The following is a 14,074-nucleotide window of genomic DNA, read 5'->3' as shown; positions in this document are numbered from 1 at the left end:
AGTATGTCATATGTCGTCATAGCAACGGACTGACAGTAAAGGGAACTCCATTTCCCAGAATGCCCAGCGGGTTCTAGCGACGTCCACGCCAGTGAGGTGAATCGGTTGTTTTTATTACTAGCTGGCTGTCAGGGGGACTAACGCGGCTGTTGCGACACGATCCACGCAGAATCCCGGGTGCGTGGGATTTCAACTGCTCGACAGAGTTCCTTCCAGACTCACGGCCTCTCCTCCGGGTTCGTTTCGGGCGAGTTTGTCGCCATGTTATCTTCTGTTCCCACCAGGCTAATTGCACGAAGGTCGCGCAGCCTGTCCCCGTGTCGCCGCGTGTTTCAGACCAGTACCGGCGATGCCTCCGCCAAGAGCATCCGGGAAGCAACGGCGGAGGCCGGTCGGAACCCCATCGTGTCCACGTCCCGGGTCTCCAGGCGGGGGATTTTAGCTGAGGAGACCACAACTGCCAATGTGAACCCATCGGTGCAGTACCACCATCTTGCCCCTAGGTGGCTGTCTAACCTGGAGAACCGCCGCAACTCCTGGGCGGCCCTGGCCAGCAGGGGGCGCAACAACAACCAGTACTGGGAGGAGAGTGGGCAGCATGGCGGGGGGCAGGACCGGGGATCAGGTGGGAGAGCCAGCCGGGCAGGAGTGGCCTCTGCCGGCGTGCTGTCTGCTGCAGCCGTGGCCTTCTGCCTGAAGAAGGACTTTGATACAAAAGGTAGACTCATTCTGACCTCACTTGATATCATTCACATATCTATTGATGAGTCCATTTTTAGTTGTTTTTTATATTTTTATATACAGTGTATTACAATGTTCTAATAAACCCAAATTTGAACCATCACCTCCAAATTCCATTGCTCTTTACCTGGAGAACTGAGGTTGATATTCATCCCATGTATTTTATTGCTTCTTCTTTTTTTCACAAGGAGATGCGCTCGTGGAGGCTGCAAGGACCAACAACTCCCAAGATGTGGCGAGGTAACACACACACACACACACACACACACACACACACACACACACACACACACACACACACACACACACACACACACACACACACATTATACATAAAACTTTCTAGTGGAGTTGCATTCAGATGTTAATATCACTGATCGACCTTTACCTGTTAGTTAAATGCTTTTCATTTAAAATATCTGGTAAATCTTTTTTGTCATGATTGTTAAATGTATGGTTTTGCATTAAAGTTGCATTAAAATAAAAATGTATCCAATTACAAACATCCAACAATTATTTAGGTGTCAAATAAGTGTAAAAAAAAGATAGTATTACCCGTGACTGATTTATTTTTATCATGATTTTCTTTTCTCTAAAAAAATTAAAACATGCTGGAAAATGGCCCAAATGCTATGATATTGCAAATATGTGAAACAGTCTTTCTGCACCATGCATCGCGGCTTCAACATGTGCGAATGTGGATAATGGTGTGAAGGGCTTTGAGACAACTAAAGGCTTCAAAACTCACCATATCACAATATAAATTTACCATTCAGCATACAGTCAGACATGAGTTACTCAGACTGATTTTTAAAGCTTGCACGGTCATCAGCAACTCATCATTCGTAGATGCGTCTTTAATTGAAGTCCCAGCCTTCACCAGCAGGTGACAGTAGAGTTCCATAATGTTTTGTCAAAGTGTATCTGTTTAAGTTGCTCATTATAAGATTCATTAAAACCATATTTTCTGTTACTTTCTGCCTGTTAGTCATTAATGCAGTTCAAATTAATTAAATTCTGTGCTTATAAAGTGTAGCTGGAATTGGACACATCTGGACTCTTAAGTAAACAACGCAGGTTTTCCGCCTGAAAAGAAAATGTGTGCAAAGTTGTTCACAAACCTATATTATACCTGGCAACATCCACTTTTTCCATAAAAAAAAAAAAATGGATTCAAAATGTGAAACATGGCCAAACATGACCTCAGTAGTCAGACACACATTGTCTTGATTGTCGCTCTCTGTGTGTCTGCAAGAAACGGAGCTTGTAGCTTGAGCAGGTGAACAAAGAAAGCTCCGATTCAGATGAACGTCATCTTGTGTTAAACGTGTTAATGCATGAGCTCCGTGCAAAGCACCTCTTTTGAGTGTGTGCATACTTGTGCCCATCGACGTGTGTCTCCATTTGCAGGCTTGGGTTACCTGTGCACATGTGGCAGATGGCGTAGGTGAGAGTGCAGTGAGGCCGCCAGTCAGCAGGTCACAGATGTGTTAAGTGCTGTGTTTGAATGCCAGGGTGTGTCTGCTGAGAGGCCGTCAAGAGAGCAGACGCCTGTCTTTCACCAGGGCCTTTTAGCATGTGCAACACCGAAACTGTGACTGCTTCAAGGTTAGGGATGCAGGCTTGTAACCCGCTGTTTGCTCGTTCAAATCCCACTGGCAGCCTTTCAGGAAGGGCGTCCGTCACTAAATCAAACATGCAGATCACAGGTCGTAAGCCCTGGATATAACTGTCTCTTTCAAAATACAAAAATTGTGACACTCTTTAGAACAATGTTGAGTTGGCGTGAAACGTACACTTAAATTAAAGATTTGAAAACTGCTGTTAACCACTATTGTTGCTAATATGTCATTTTGAACTTACTTTATATATGTGTGTGTGTGTGTGCGGGTGCGTGTGCATGTGTGTGTGAGCATATTTTGCCTTTGTTTGGCAAGATAGTATGACTGGAAGTGAGGTGTGGACATTCATTTCGTGCTTCATTATTTTTAGATTTGAAAGCTGCAGCTGAAAATAACTTGCCTTCTTACAGCGACATTAAAACTAAACCCAAAAAGCCTATAAGACATAATATCACCAGCAGTAAGAGGATGTTTTACACCGTTGTAGCAAAGATATTACAACTTACACTGGACAATTTTCGATGTGAAAACTATTGAACATCGACCTGCTTATTTTCTCTGCCATCTTGGGTCGCAGAGAACGTGCAACTGGCAGACAAGTTGATTTGAGGTCAGATTTAGATGCTTAATTTAGAAAGGATATGTGCTACTGGCGGTCCGCAGTCCCTGTCCTTTGAAGGCATTGTGCCAATCTCTGGAAATCAAAACATTTTGCATTTGTTTGAGATTGTTGTTGGGGGGGGGGGGAGACGCATTTTAATCTAATATTATTTCAATTACACTGTAATAGCAGTGTAAATACTTTACATTTTTTAAAATGCTCATATATCGACGTAATTAAATTGATTTAGTTCATTTGGTTCAGTTAGCTCTTTTTATTGAATTAGTAGCCACAAAGCCCATATCTTACTTGTGGTGTCAGGAAAGGTTGAATCAGCATCTCCATCATTCACTGGTAGGAGGTTATAATAAAAAAAAAAGATATCAGATCAGGCCAGTAACCTGGACAACTGGGCACAGCTCGGTGTTTGTGGGAAATTATCGGAGGTTTTAGCTGATAAATAGGAGACGAGAGCACAGACAGCTTAAAATGAAGTCATAGCAGCTTCAGCGGACACAATAGGTGTGCAGTGTAAAACCATTTATTTTGCCCCACACAATTAGCAAAGTTGCCCATTCTTGATTTAAAAAAAAATTTAACGTACAAGCAGCTCCTCCTTAATTGCATCATTCTTTAACTTTCTCCTCCTGTTAGTGCAATTAGTCGTCTGGCATGGTGACATTGAGAAATGGTGGCTTTCCATTAGGAGAGTGCTCCCAAATGGTTTCTGACTCGACTGAAACCAACTCGGCACTGAGGGAAAAGCTTCTCCGTTGCGACTCGACGAGGCGTCGTTCCTCCTACGCGCCCACCGGGCAGTGAAAACACTCGGGGAGCGTCAGAGCTGAGTGGAGGCCAGCCAGAGGCCCACCATGTTGACTGTAAACACTCGCACTGTCTGCCTGCGACAACGCCAGAGACGACACATGGATCGCTTACACGCACACTTACATGGGCCGCGCCACTCCGCCAGCCCGATGTTGTGCCCTCGGGCAAGGGCTTGGAAACTCAACGCACACCTGGCTCGAACACACGGACACATTAACGAGCCAAAGATCGGCGTGTGTGGCTTCAGAGAGAAAGGCAACATGTGCTGCTTTTATGCTGATGTGTGTCACAACGACTCATCTTTGGCGCAAACACACACACATACACATACACATACACACACACACACACACACACACACACACACGTTTCCATAGGGATCATTGTTAATGGAGTGGGAATTAATCATCATGGCTCGTCACATAAATATATTAAATTAGTATTGTTGATAGGGCGTGTGTGTTTTAAATTTTCATTCCTCTAACAATGAGCGTTGCTTATTCCTGTTAGGCTGCTTGAGGAGGGTGTCGACCCAAACCATCGCCACCGCCTCGGTTGGACCGCTCTCATGGTGGCCGCCATGAACCGACAGCACAGGTCAGTGTTTAAACATTCGACGGAGCCCCTCCCACTGAGCATATGCGACACAAAATACAGCGGCTGGGTATTGTGCAGCTGTCTGAACGAGTTAGCCCGGGAGCATATGTCATCCACGTCCCCGCTGTCGTTGTTACAGTACATCTTCAGTCGCGCAAAGTGCAACTTCGAGACTGACAGACGGTCTTTTTACCCGTTCCCCCATCCGTCTGTCCAACAAATTGAATTAGCCTCCTGGCCCCCAGAACACACACAACACAGAGAGGGGCCGAGGTTAAGGCTGGGCCAAATCCAATTTATGGCTCTTTTTTTTTTTTTTTGTCGTCAGGGTTGTGTGGTCACTTTTTTTTTTTTTGTGGAAGGGTCTCATGAGCGAGCCTCAAAAAGGCTTGTGTTGAATGTAAAACACAGAGTAGATTGTTTTTCATGTCTTTATTATATCATGAATTCATGTTGCACTAGAACATATGAAAAAAGCTATATCTGTTATCCTTTTACAGATACCTGAATAGAATTGTTATATTTAAAAATGTTCACTCCTTGATCTTGTGCGTTTTAAATAACTTATATTAGAGGTCAACACAGCAAGGGTGGGGGGTCATCATCAGTTCCTGACTGTGTGTTTAGGGTGAAGATGCGGCCATGCCAGGTGGAGATGAAAGATTCTCTTGTGACAAGCAGGGTGTACATTGATTTTCCTGAAATTAACAAAAAATAAATAAAAAAAATGACAAACCCATTGTTGTTAATTACAGCCAGTCAGTGTGCAGGTGGTTTTCCACTTCGTGACATCACCGGCACTGGGTGGATTCGCAGCACAACATCGGCAGCCCCAACACACAGTGACATTTCTCTGGTGTTCACACTGTACAGATGTTTGTACTGGCATTGGGGTTGTGTTTTCTGTTGTAGGATATATTTGAAGATGAGCAGATGCCGTTCTAATTGTGTTACTTGATGGATAAGTGGCACTTAGAATCTCTGCTGTATCTACTTATTTATATTACCTCAATGTCAAAACCAATCATTGATTGTTGACCTACAAGAACTTAATTCACAGCAAGTTACACTGTCGCCAAACATTTTCCACTCGCAAGTGATTGAATATGCAAATGTTATTATCCGATGTGATTATGATGATAATTTCTTTGGATTTCAAACAAAACAAATCACTTGTTGATGCATTGATCACCACTTGTCAGAGTTTATTTCCGTACATTCTTTTGACGTTTAAGACAATTATGGGATTAACTATTGATAAGAATCGCTACTGATTGCTACTCTTCTCCACTCGCTGTCTCGTCTGAAATTAATCCCTTACTACTGAGAGATTACGATGATATCGTTTGATATTTTCATACTCTTGTGTTTGTCTTCATGTTTACATCACGCGTGCTGATTGATTATTATATTCCCCGTCAAGCATTTTATTTTTGGAGACACTTTTGTGTGTGTGTGAGTGTGTGTGTTTGTTATGAGTGCTATAACTCAGCTAGACACTGACAGTCCTCTGTGTTTAATCCCATCCTCCAACCCCCCAGTGAGCCGTCACTGCTGCAGGGAAGACCGAATCACCGGTTCACACACATTTGTCACACATCTCTCTCTCTCTCTCTCTCTCTCTCACTCGCGCTCTCTCTCTGCTTTCTGCATGTGGACCATCTCACAAAACTACACACACACACACACACACACACACACACACACACACACACACACACACACACACACACTAGAGGAAACAAGGGGAGTTTATACCAAATATCTTGCAGGCCAAGTGCCTATTACTCAGCCGCACACAACTTTATTTACAGCCGTTAAGTGAAAACACAGCGAACATCACTCACGAGCAAGGTCTCGCCTGTAGCAAGAGTGTCTGTATGGATCTCGGTGTTGAATTATCCCGACCTCCTCTCACAATAAGTTGCATTTTTAGAGACGGACGATCTCACCAGTGAACCATTTAAGAGGTGTTAGTCATCTCAGTGTTTCCAGTTCGTGAGTCCCTTACCCTCCCGTGTGCAGCCAAGAAGAGGATTTTGGATCAAACTGGTGCAACACAACTACTTTGGTTTTATTTGTACATATCTTTAACCATTTTTACTGTGTTGGCTGGTAAAGTTAGGTTGTTATGTCCCTAATCTATCTGCCCATATAGGAAATAGTGTGATTCTATGCAGAATATTGTTGCTTTTGCAAGGATATCGAGGATTAGCTGTGGTTTGACTTGTATACTAAAGGTACTAAACATGCCACATTTCATTTCAGGATGACTTGATATAGAGCAGAAATAAGTTTGATTTAACATTTCTCCTCATGTAGTCTTTTTTTTTTTTTTTTTCCTTTTATGCAGCACCTCAAGAAAATGTAATTGCCTGTTGTAGACTTGCCATCAACCAGGCAGCTCATCTTGTGTTTGGGGGGGGTGAGGCGTGGCCCCTTGAGCAAGTCAGGGGTGGAGCAGAGGGGTGTGTGGAAGAATTAAGGGCGACACATTGGTGGGCGTGCGTTTGCTTAGCTTTGATGTGAGGCTAAATCAGGGAGGCGCAGGGCCTGGCCCTCTGTTTGCACTCTTTAACACACAATGCCCATCTCCATCTCTCTTTCTGTCCCTCTGTCCCTCCCTCACTGCATTCACGTGCACAATGAGCGCTCGGCCGTGTGTGACGCCTGTTGACCGTTCCGACCTGTCGGCCGAGCGACTCCACGGGAGGAAGGAGGGGGCCGACACCAGGGAAAGCCGCGGGATGGTGAAATGAGAGGATGAGTGGCTCATTGGGACGGAGGAGGAGATTATTTAGATGGTTTAATTGGTTTGCAACGGGGAAATGGTACCAAACCCAGTGAAATATTAACATTCCGTATGCACAACAGAACACAACTCGGATCATTAGCAGCCACTTTAAACAAAGGGGTATTAGAGTCAGCGTTTAGATTGATTTCAAGGGATTTCCATATCTATTTTTGCCCCCGCATACAAAAATAAAACAAACAATAAGTCACCGTCTTGGCATCTATTTGACCCCAGGTGTGAACCAGGTGAGCTGGGGTCAATTGAGGTCCAGTGTCTGGGACCAGGTGGTCAGAGACATGGATGGTCAGTTCAGCTCGGGTGTCTATTGTCGTGCAAGTTAGACGGAAGTGTCTGCTTCCCGTCTTCCCTCCAGGGATGGATGAGAAACTTACACCAGTCACCTGCTGGCGAGGCTCCGGCCGGGTTGGAAGGTTAAATCCAGCTGCCGTGTCCGCAGCTTTTTCTGACGCAGAAGCAGAGTCTGGGTAGCAGAGGTAGGCGACGCTGCAGCTGGACATCTGGGCAAAGTGCTGACTCCCACAGGTCCTCCAGGACTGATGCTCTGCAGCCGAGTAGCAACTCAGACAAGTAAATAAGTGTTTTGTTTTGGGGTTGGTTTTTTTTTGTCACCATTATGTAATTTTACTTCAGCCACGAGAGTCAAATAATCATACCATTTACAGATAATATTGCTCCTCTCTATGTAAGATTGCATCAGGACGTCTGTAATTGTAACTTTTTTTTTTGCGGTCATTTAAATGAAAGTATAACCTAATTAACCTCTGCATGCCTTCAGTTTGGCCTCAAATTAGTGCAGCGACTCTCCTCCTAGATGTCCCAAATAAAGTTAGCCACTTGATCATCAGTTGATTAGTAAAACTATAAACTGTTTTCAAAAGCTCATTAGTTTTAGTATCGTCCTGTGTAATTAAATCTCCTTCTCTTTCATCTTTTTAGCTCCGCGTCCCTCCTTTCACCCACTCCTCCTTCTTCTCCTCCTCCTCCTCCTCGCTGGAGTCTTCCTCTCTTTATTCCCTCCGTGTTTACCTTCCTTATGCCATTAACTCTTTTCAGGACCGTCTCATTTCTCCGGACTCCTGCCCAGCCTCGTGTGACCAACCTTCGCCCGAGTCTGTGTGCATCTGTATGTGTCTCGTAGGATGCACCCGCGTGTTTGTAGAAGTGCTTGCGAGGGTGAGGAGAGCCCTCCATGGGTCAGGGCCCCCCTGCAGCCCCTCCAGCCACAGTGATACAGTAACAAAAGGGGACCCCCACGATAGTCCCTTTCACCCCCCCCCCCCCCGGCAAGGTCAGACACAAAGACCTGGTCAGAAAGTTCTCAGCGTCAACTCTCCCACAGGAGCGCACATTTTCCCTCATGTCGACAACACTCACCTCACAGTTTCATCATTGTCAAGAAATATGTCGTTGGTTTGTTTTCTGCTGTTACGAAAAACGAACTGGCCCCAAAATATATTTGTCATTGAACAAATTGAATCTTTTGCCCCAGAAACTGAAAAAAGATGGATTTGATAGATTTTTATAGAATTTTTGCTGTGAATTAAACCACTTACTTTTGATTACTTGGCAAAATGTATGAAAATTTAATTAAAAAGTGTACCCATTTGTTATGTTTCCTGTAAAAGCATGTGTAGTTTTTAACACTGCTGTCATATACACAACAGCATTTACTCGTGGTGAATGTGCGTAAGTGCTCTGTCTTTCTTCGTACTGCTGTTTTCATGTCTATAAAGATATTTGGACTTAAAAACCAGGCATGTTGAGGACTCCTCAAAACAAGCGATGGCATTTATACACAGTTGAGGTTGTTTTTGCATTTGATGAAATATAATCGAACCACTTCTGTTTTGTGCACCTCTGAGGAATGCCTTCATTGCATCATGCAACAAGAACATATCTGATTGGTTCCAAATATCAACAGCAGTCAAACAAGTCAAGTTCTTTATTTATCTATTTAAGGACATGTTCCACACCGTAACAACAGTTTTTAAGGACGGAAGAAGACAAATAACAATTGACACAGCAATCCTATATCATAACACCAGTTCCGATAAATACTATTACTAAGTGAATCTAAAGTCCTGGAGGTAATGAGACGACCCCCCACAGAGTCATAATCTCAACATCATGGACATAAAGCCATAGGAGAATTTGACATGGCTAATGCCCGCCACACAATGTGTGATTTTCAGCTGGTCCAGACCAAAGAGAAGAATCGTGGCAATATCTCTGGTCTAACATCTGTGGTGTTTCGTCGCACTGTGGGACCAGTTCCAGGACGGCCGTTGTCATGGTCTCGCGACCAAACACAACCTGCGATAAAATTCTGACAGTGTCAGAATTCTGTGGTGATTGTGACGGCTGCCGTGACGCATGTCAACTGACTAACCAATAGACGTGCAGTATGAAATGACGTACTGATCAGAGCGACACTGGCGCTAAACCCAAATAGATGCTTTGTGGCTACAATGGCAAAATGCATCTAAAAGAAAAAGGATGACAGGTTCATGACATTTTATTTTTGTGCAATCACGTCTATTCACATACATGTTAGGCTGTGATGCAGCTCGCCTTTTCATTGTGCAGTCGTGCCCAAAGTTGATTAGAGTCATGTCATACAGTGGAGCTAGCTGTGAACTTAAACAATTGTTAAAGTCATACAATGTGTAGCAGGCATTGGAGAACTTTCCTGCATGATTCCTTCAAAAACATATTTTGTTTCGGATTTATTTCTTGGGTCATTCTTAATGCAAATTCCATTTTTGTTCAATATTTTTTACTTTGTATTCAGTGGTTTAAGTGAACTATTAACACCTCATTGTTTTGAACCTGTCCCTGCAGTCATTTTTAGTTCTGCACCAAACTTTTTTTTTACTTTGTATCGTTCTTTTATTCTCTATTCTTGATAACCTATAGAAGCATTTCTTTGTTTATTAAAGCCAAGTCAAGGCTAAATGTCTGCTTGATGCAGCCTTTCATTTAAAATACATGGTGGGATTTCTGATAAATTACGAAGGCAAGAATCACAAAATTACTGTTGCTAATATGGATTCTAAGCATCTATTTTTAATTCTTGTTTTTAAGTTTTGTTTAGTTTTTTTCAACATCATGACTTTATTTGTAAAGCATCGTTTTGGAGCATCGAAACCACATCTTTAAGTTGACCTGGGTTGTTGTGTTGCCCACATGTAGTTGCTACCTCATCCTCCTCTGAATAACCAGTTTGGTCTTTTATTTAGCCGTTTTAGGCCTCTGCCATTACCATTTAGTTGATAATGCTCCCATCACTCCCCCCCAGGCTGCATTACAGACTCACAGGTTTAATGACGGCAGCGGCGTGCTGGCAGGGTTCATGTTTCGGCCACCGCTGCTCAGTTGGCGCTGGCTCGTTGACTGGTTTTGTGCTCTGGTACATGTCTGTGTCTCAATGTCAAAGCCATGGGTCACATCCATGGTGGTGTGTGTGTGTGTGTGCGTGTGTGCATGCATGTGTGTGTGACAGTGTGTTCTGTCGACGGAGAGACGGTACCTGGAATGTCTGTTGGGTCACAGTGAGTGGGGTTGCCGAGGTACTGGTATTTGTGCTATATGGCGGTACGCTCCAATGAAGGGCTACACACAAACACACCCTCTTCGTCACACGGGCCCCCAACAGTGCCGGAAATACGCCCGACCCTTGGCCCTGCCGACGCACACATATGTACACATGTTACAAAAGTAGACAAATGTGTAACGAAGGGGGGGGGGAGAGGGAAGCCACCATTGGAGGGTATCTACCATAACAGGACAGAATAGATGGAAGTGAATCAGGTGAAAGTGTCATGTGGAGGAAATGGATGCATGTCTGTTTGTTTTTGAGCTGCAAGGAAGAAAACTGTTTAAAAAAAAAAAAAAAAAAAGGGCTTGTGTTTCGTGATTTAAATGGACTTTTATCAACACAGCACATTTTAGCTGTTGAGCAGTATTAACATGCTTTAATTTCCATCTATTTGCTGTTTACATACACACCAATAAGAGGGACTTCTGAGTCTATGTCTTTCCCCAGGGACATTTTGGCACATGGTCGGGGGAAGATGGGGCGTTGAACCACCAACCTTGGGACCGAAAGACAACGCACTCCTAATAGCTGTGCTACAGAAACATCAATGTGATGTAATGGACATGAGTTATATTGTCTGCTCCTTATCCAGAGTGCAGTCTTCCAGTAACAGAGCTAAATATGACGGTTTATTACAGCATGTGCTTTCAGGACTCACTGAAGTTTGATAAGGCTTTGGCAGTTTCCCAGAATCTGCAGCGAGACCATAGACATTGGTCACATGCCAGTGCTTCTTCTGCTGTTCACATAGCGGTAATTACCCTGTAATATCTCTAGTTGCACTGAGATCCTTTGGATTTTGTTTTAAAAAGGAAGGGTGTTATCAAATAACATTTATATTTTCAACTTTTTTTTACATTAACAGAATACTTTTGTCATGTAAGGTGCAATCCACAATGAATAAACTATTACAATGGAAGCAGTTGGTACGGCTAAGGTCATACCTATTGAGTGAATGAAATAGGACAGATAGGCATTCAGCATATGCAAAAGAAATATATAGGTGTTGGGTGTTGCATTTACTAATAAGATGAGTTAAATGCAGGGACGTAATGTCCCCAAGGGGATCCATGAAGTATGCTTTCTTTTTCTCCATCTTCATTAACAGTATGAAGTGATTTTATACCTTATGATTGTTATCAGCTGCAAGTCAAAGAAACACTTTTGATGCTGCGTCTCCGGTTTAGAGAAACTGCGATAATAATCATTTTCATCACTGTCTGACCTTTTACAGTCCGAGCAGCTAATCAGTGAGTCGATAATATAATCAGTTGATCTATTTTGCAAATGAAAATGCCCGTCGCCATCCCAAATGCAGGGTGTGCAGCTGGATTCATTTCAATGTGCGTCTCTGTCTCTGGTTTTGTTTGCAGCGTGGTTAAGGTTCTGCTGGACGCTGGCGCTGATCCGAATGCTGGCGATGAGTTCAACAACGTCTACGACACGTCACGGGAGAAAGGCATCCACTCACTGGAAGGTGAAACGAAAAAGGAGACTGCAACAGTGTTTCTATTGTCTTCTTTACGTGCATGAGTCTGAGATATTTAAACGAATATTGAGAAATCTGCAATTTGCATGAAGATGTCCCTGCATGCACGTGTTGGATTTCTCACATTTGTTTCATGTGTTTCAGTGACGAGTAGGCTGCATTTTATCTGTTTTTCTTAGAACACACACACACACACACACACACCGCGCACCCCCCCAAACCAGGCTGTGTTGGGTTTCTGCAGACATATTTATTTGGGATATGTATATTGCAGACATTTATATGGCTGTCAGGTTTGGGTCCACGTGGGGCCGGCATAGCGTGGGGAAGCGTTTCCCAGATGCACACTGATGGATGGGCTAGGGGGGCCTGTGCGACGCTTTATTGAGTTAGCTATGATTATCCCACCCTCTCTCCCTCTCTCCCTCTCTCCCTCTCTCCCTCTCTATCTCGCTCTCTCTCTCTCTCTCTCTCTCTCTCTCTCTCTCTCTCTCTCAAAATGGATGGATAGATGAAGGAAAAGACTGATGAAGCAGGGAGGCAGAGGGGAAAAAACGGAAGCACTGACAGGAAGAGGACAGAAAGGCGGAGGCGAGGGAAAAAGATGCGGATGTTTGAAGGGGTGATGGAGGGAGGGATTGAAGGAAATGGGTCTGATGATGAGGGAGCTGCAAGAGAGGGAGTCAGGAAATGGGTGAGACAAAGTTATTGGGGAAGAGGGAGAAAGTGGGGACTGCGGCGAGAGGAAGAGGGTGCAAGTGATGAAAGGAATTGATGGACACCGAGGTGAAGAGGAAGGAGGCGGAAAAAATAAAAAAGGAATGATGGAGGAGTGGTGTGGAGATGAGTGCTCTTATGAAAAAGAAGTAAGGAGAGAATGATAGAGTATCTCCATTATAAGTATGGAGCACATCGAGAGAGATCTTAAAACACGGCACACATTATTCCCATCTTGTCAGACCATTGAGTTTAAATCTGCGAACATGAACAGCTCTTCCAATGCTGTAAACACAGGAGACGGTGTTTTTATTGTCACACTTGGTGGAGCCTTTAGCATTGACCATGAATAGATTGAACTGTTCCAGTAGTCTTTAATTGATTGTCATCATTTCTTCCTGGTTATTCCACATTCAAATGATCACCATCCTCTTTTTACCTTTTTTGGAATTAGAACACTTTCTCAAGTCTTCTTTAAAGGGATTATGTTTGTAGCTGTTCAATGTAAAATAAAATTTTTTAATAACTAAGGTCCTGCAGGCTGCTTTTAATGCTTTTGCCAAGTAAATGTTTTTGTCCTCTTGATCCGTCTGGATCTCTTCCTCCCTCTGTGTCTCCACAGTCCTCGTGTCCAGAGAGGATGAATTCAGCAGCAGGCTGAGCAGCAGGGCGGGTTTCCGCGGCTGCACGGCACTCCACTACTCCACGCTGGCGGATGACCCGCACTCCGTCCGCATGCTGCTGGAGGCTGGTACGGTAACATCGTCAACACCCCCCCCCCCCCCCCCCCCCACACACACACACACACACACACACACACACACACACACACACACATCCACTGTAACAAAGCAGTTAATCAGTAGCTGTAAATATTTTAAATCACAAATTAGTAACCAGCTGCTGTTTTTTTTCATTTATTAACATATTATTACATATATTAACATATTTTGTGACTCAAAATAAAAAAAAGTTGAATGAGAGGACAGGACATTCAAACTCATTTGAATTGGCCTTGAGCTCTCATTGCAAGTTTTACTAGCACTTGTTCCAATTATGTCATCCT

The 14,074-nt window shown here is 43.7% G+C and overlaps 1 protein-coding gene across 2 annotated transcripts in view; it reads left to right on the top strand.

The window, feature by feature from the left end:
- The first annotated feature begins 125 nt into the window (after positions 1–125).
- Positions 126–14,074, top strand: part of clpb (ClpB family mitochondrial disaggregase) — a 34,845-nt gene continuing 20,896 nt past the window's right edge. The window contains exons 1-5 of one of the 2 annotated variants that reach the window (XM_080514908.1): positions 126–718; positions 930–981; positions 4,303–4,389; positions 12,176–12,279; positions 13,631–13,759. In XM_080514908.1, coding sequence (XP_080371034.1) covers positions 262–718; positions 930–981; positions 4,303–4,389; positions 12,176–12,279; positions 13,631–13,759 — 829 coding nt within the window. In that variant the 5' untranslated portion in view covers positions 126–261. The remainder of the gene's footprint in view (positions 719–929; positions 982–4,302; positions 4,390–12,175; positions 12,280–13,630; positions 13,760–14,074) is intronic. The other variant, XM_080514909.1, reaches the window with a different exon arrangement.

The sequence above is a fragment of the Blennius ocellaris genome, assembly GCF_963422515.1.
Source record: "Blennius ocellaris genome assembly, chromosome: 2".
In the NCBI taxonomy this organism is placed as follows: Eukaryota; Metazoa; Chordata; class Actinopteri; order Blenniiformes; family Blenniidae; genus Blennius; species Blennius ocellaris.
The sequence above is the reverse complement of the archived record's forward strand: the minus strand, read 5'-3'. Positions and strand labels throughout refer to the sequence as shown.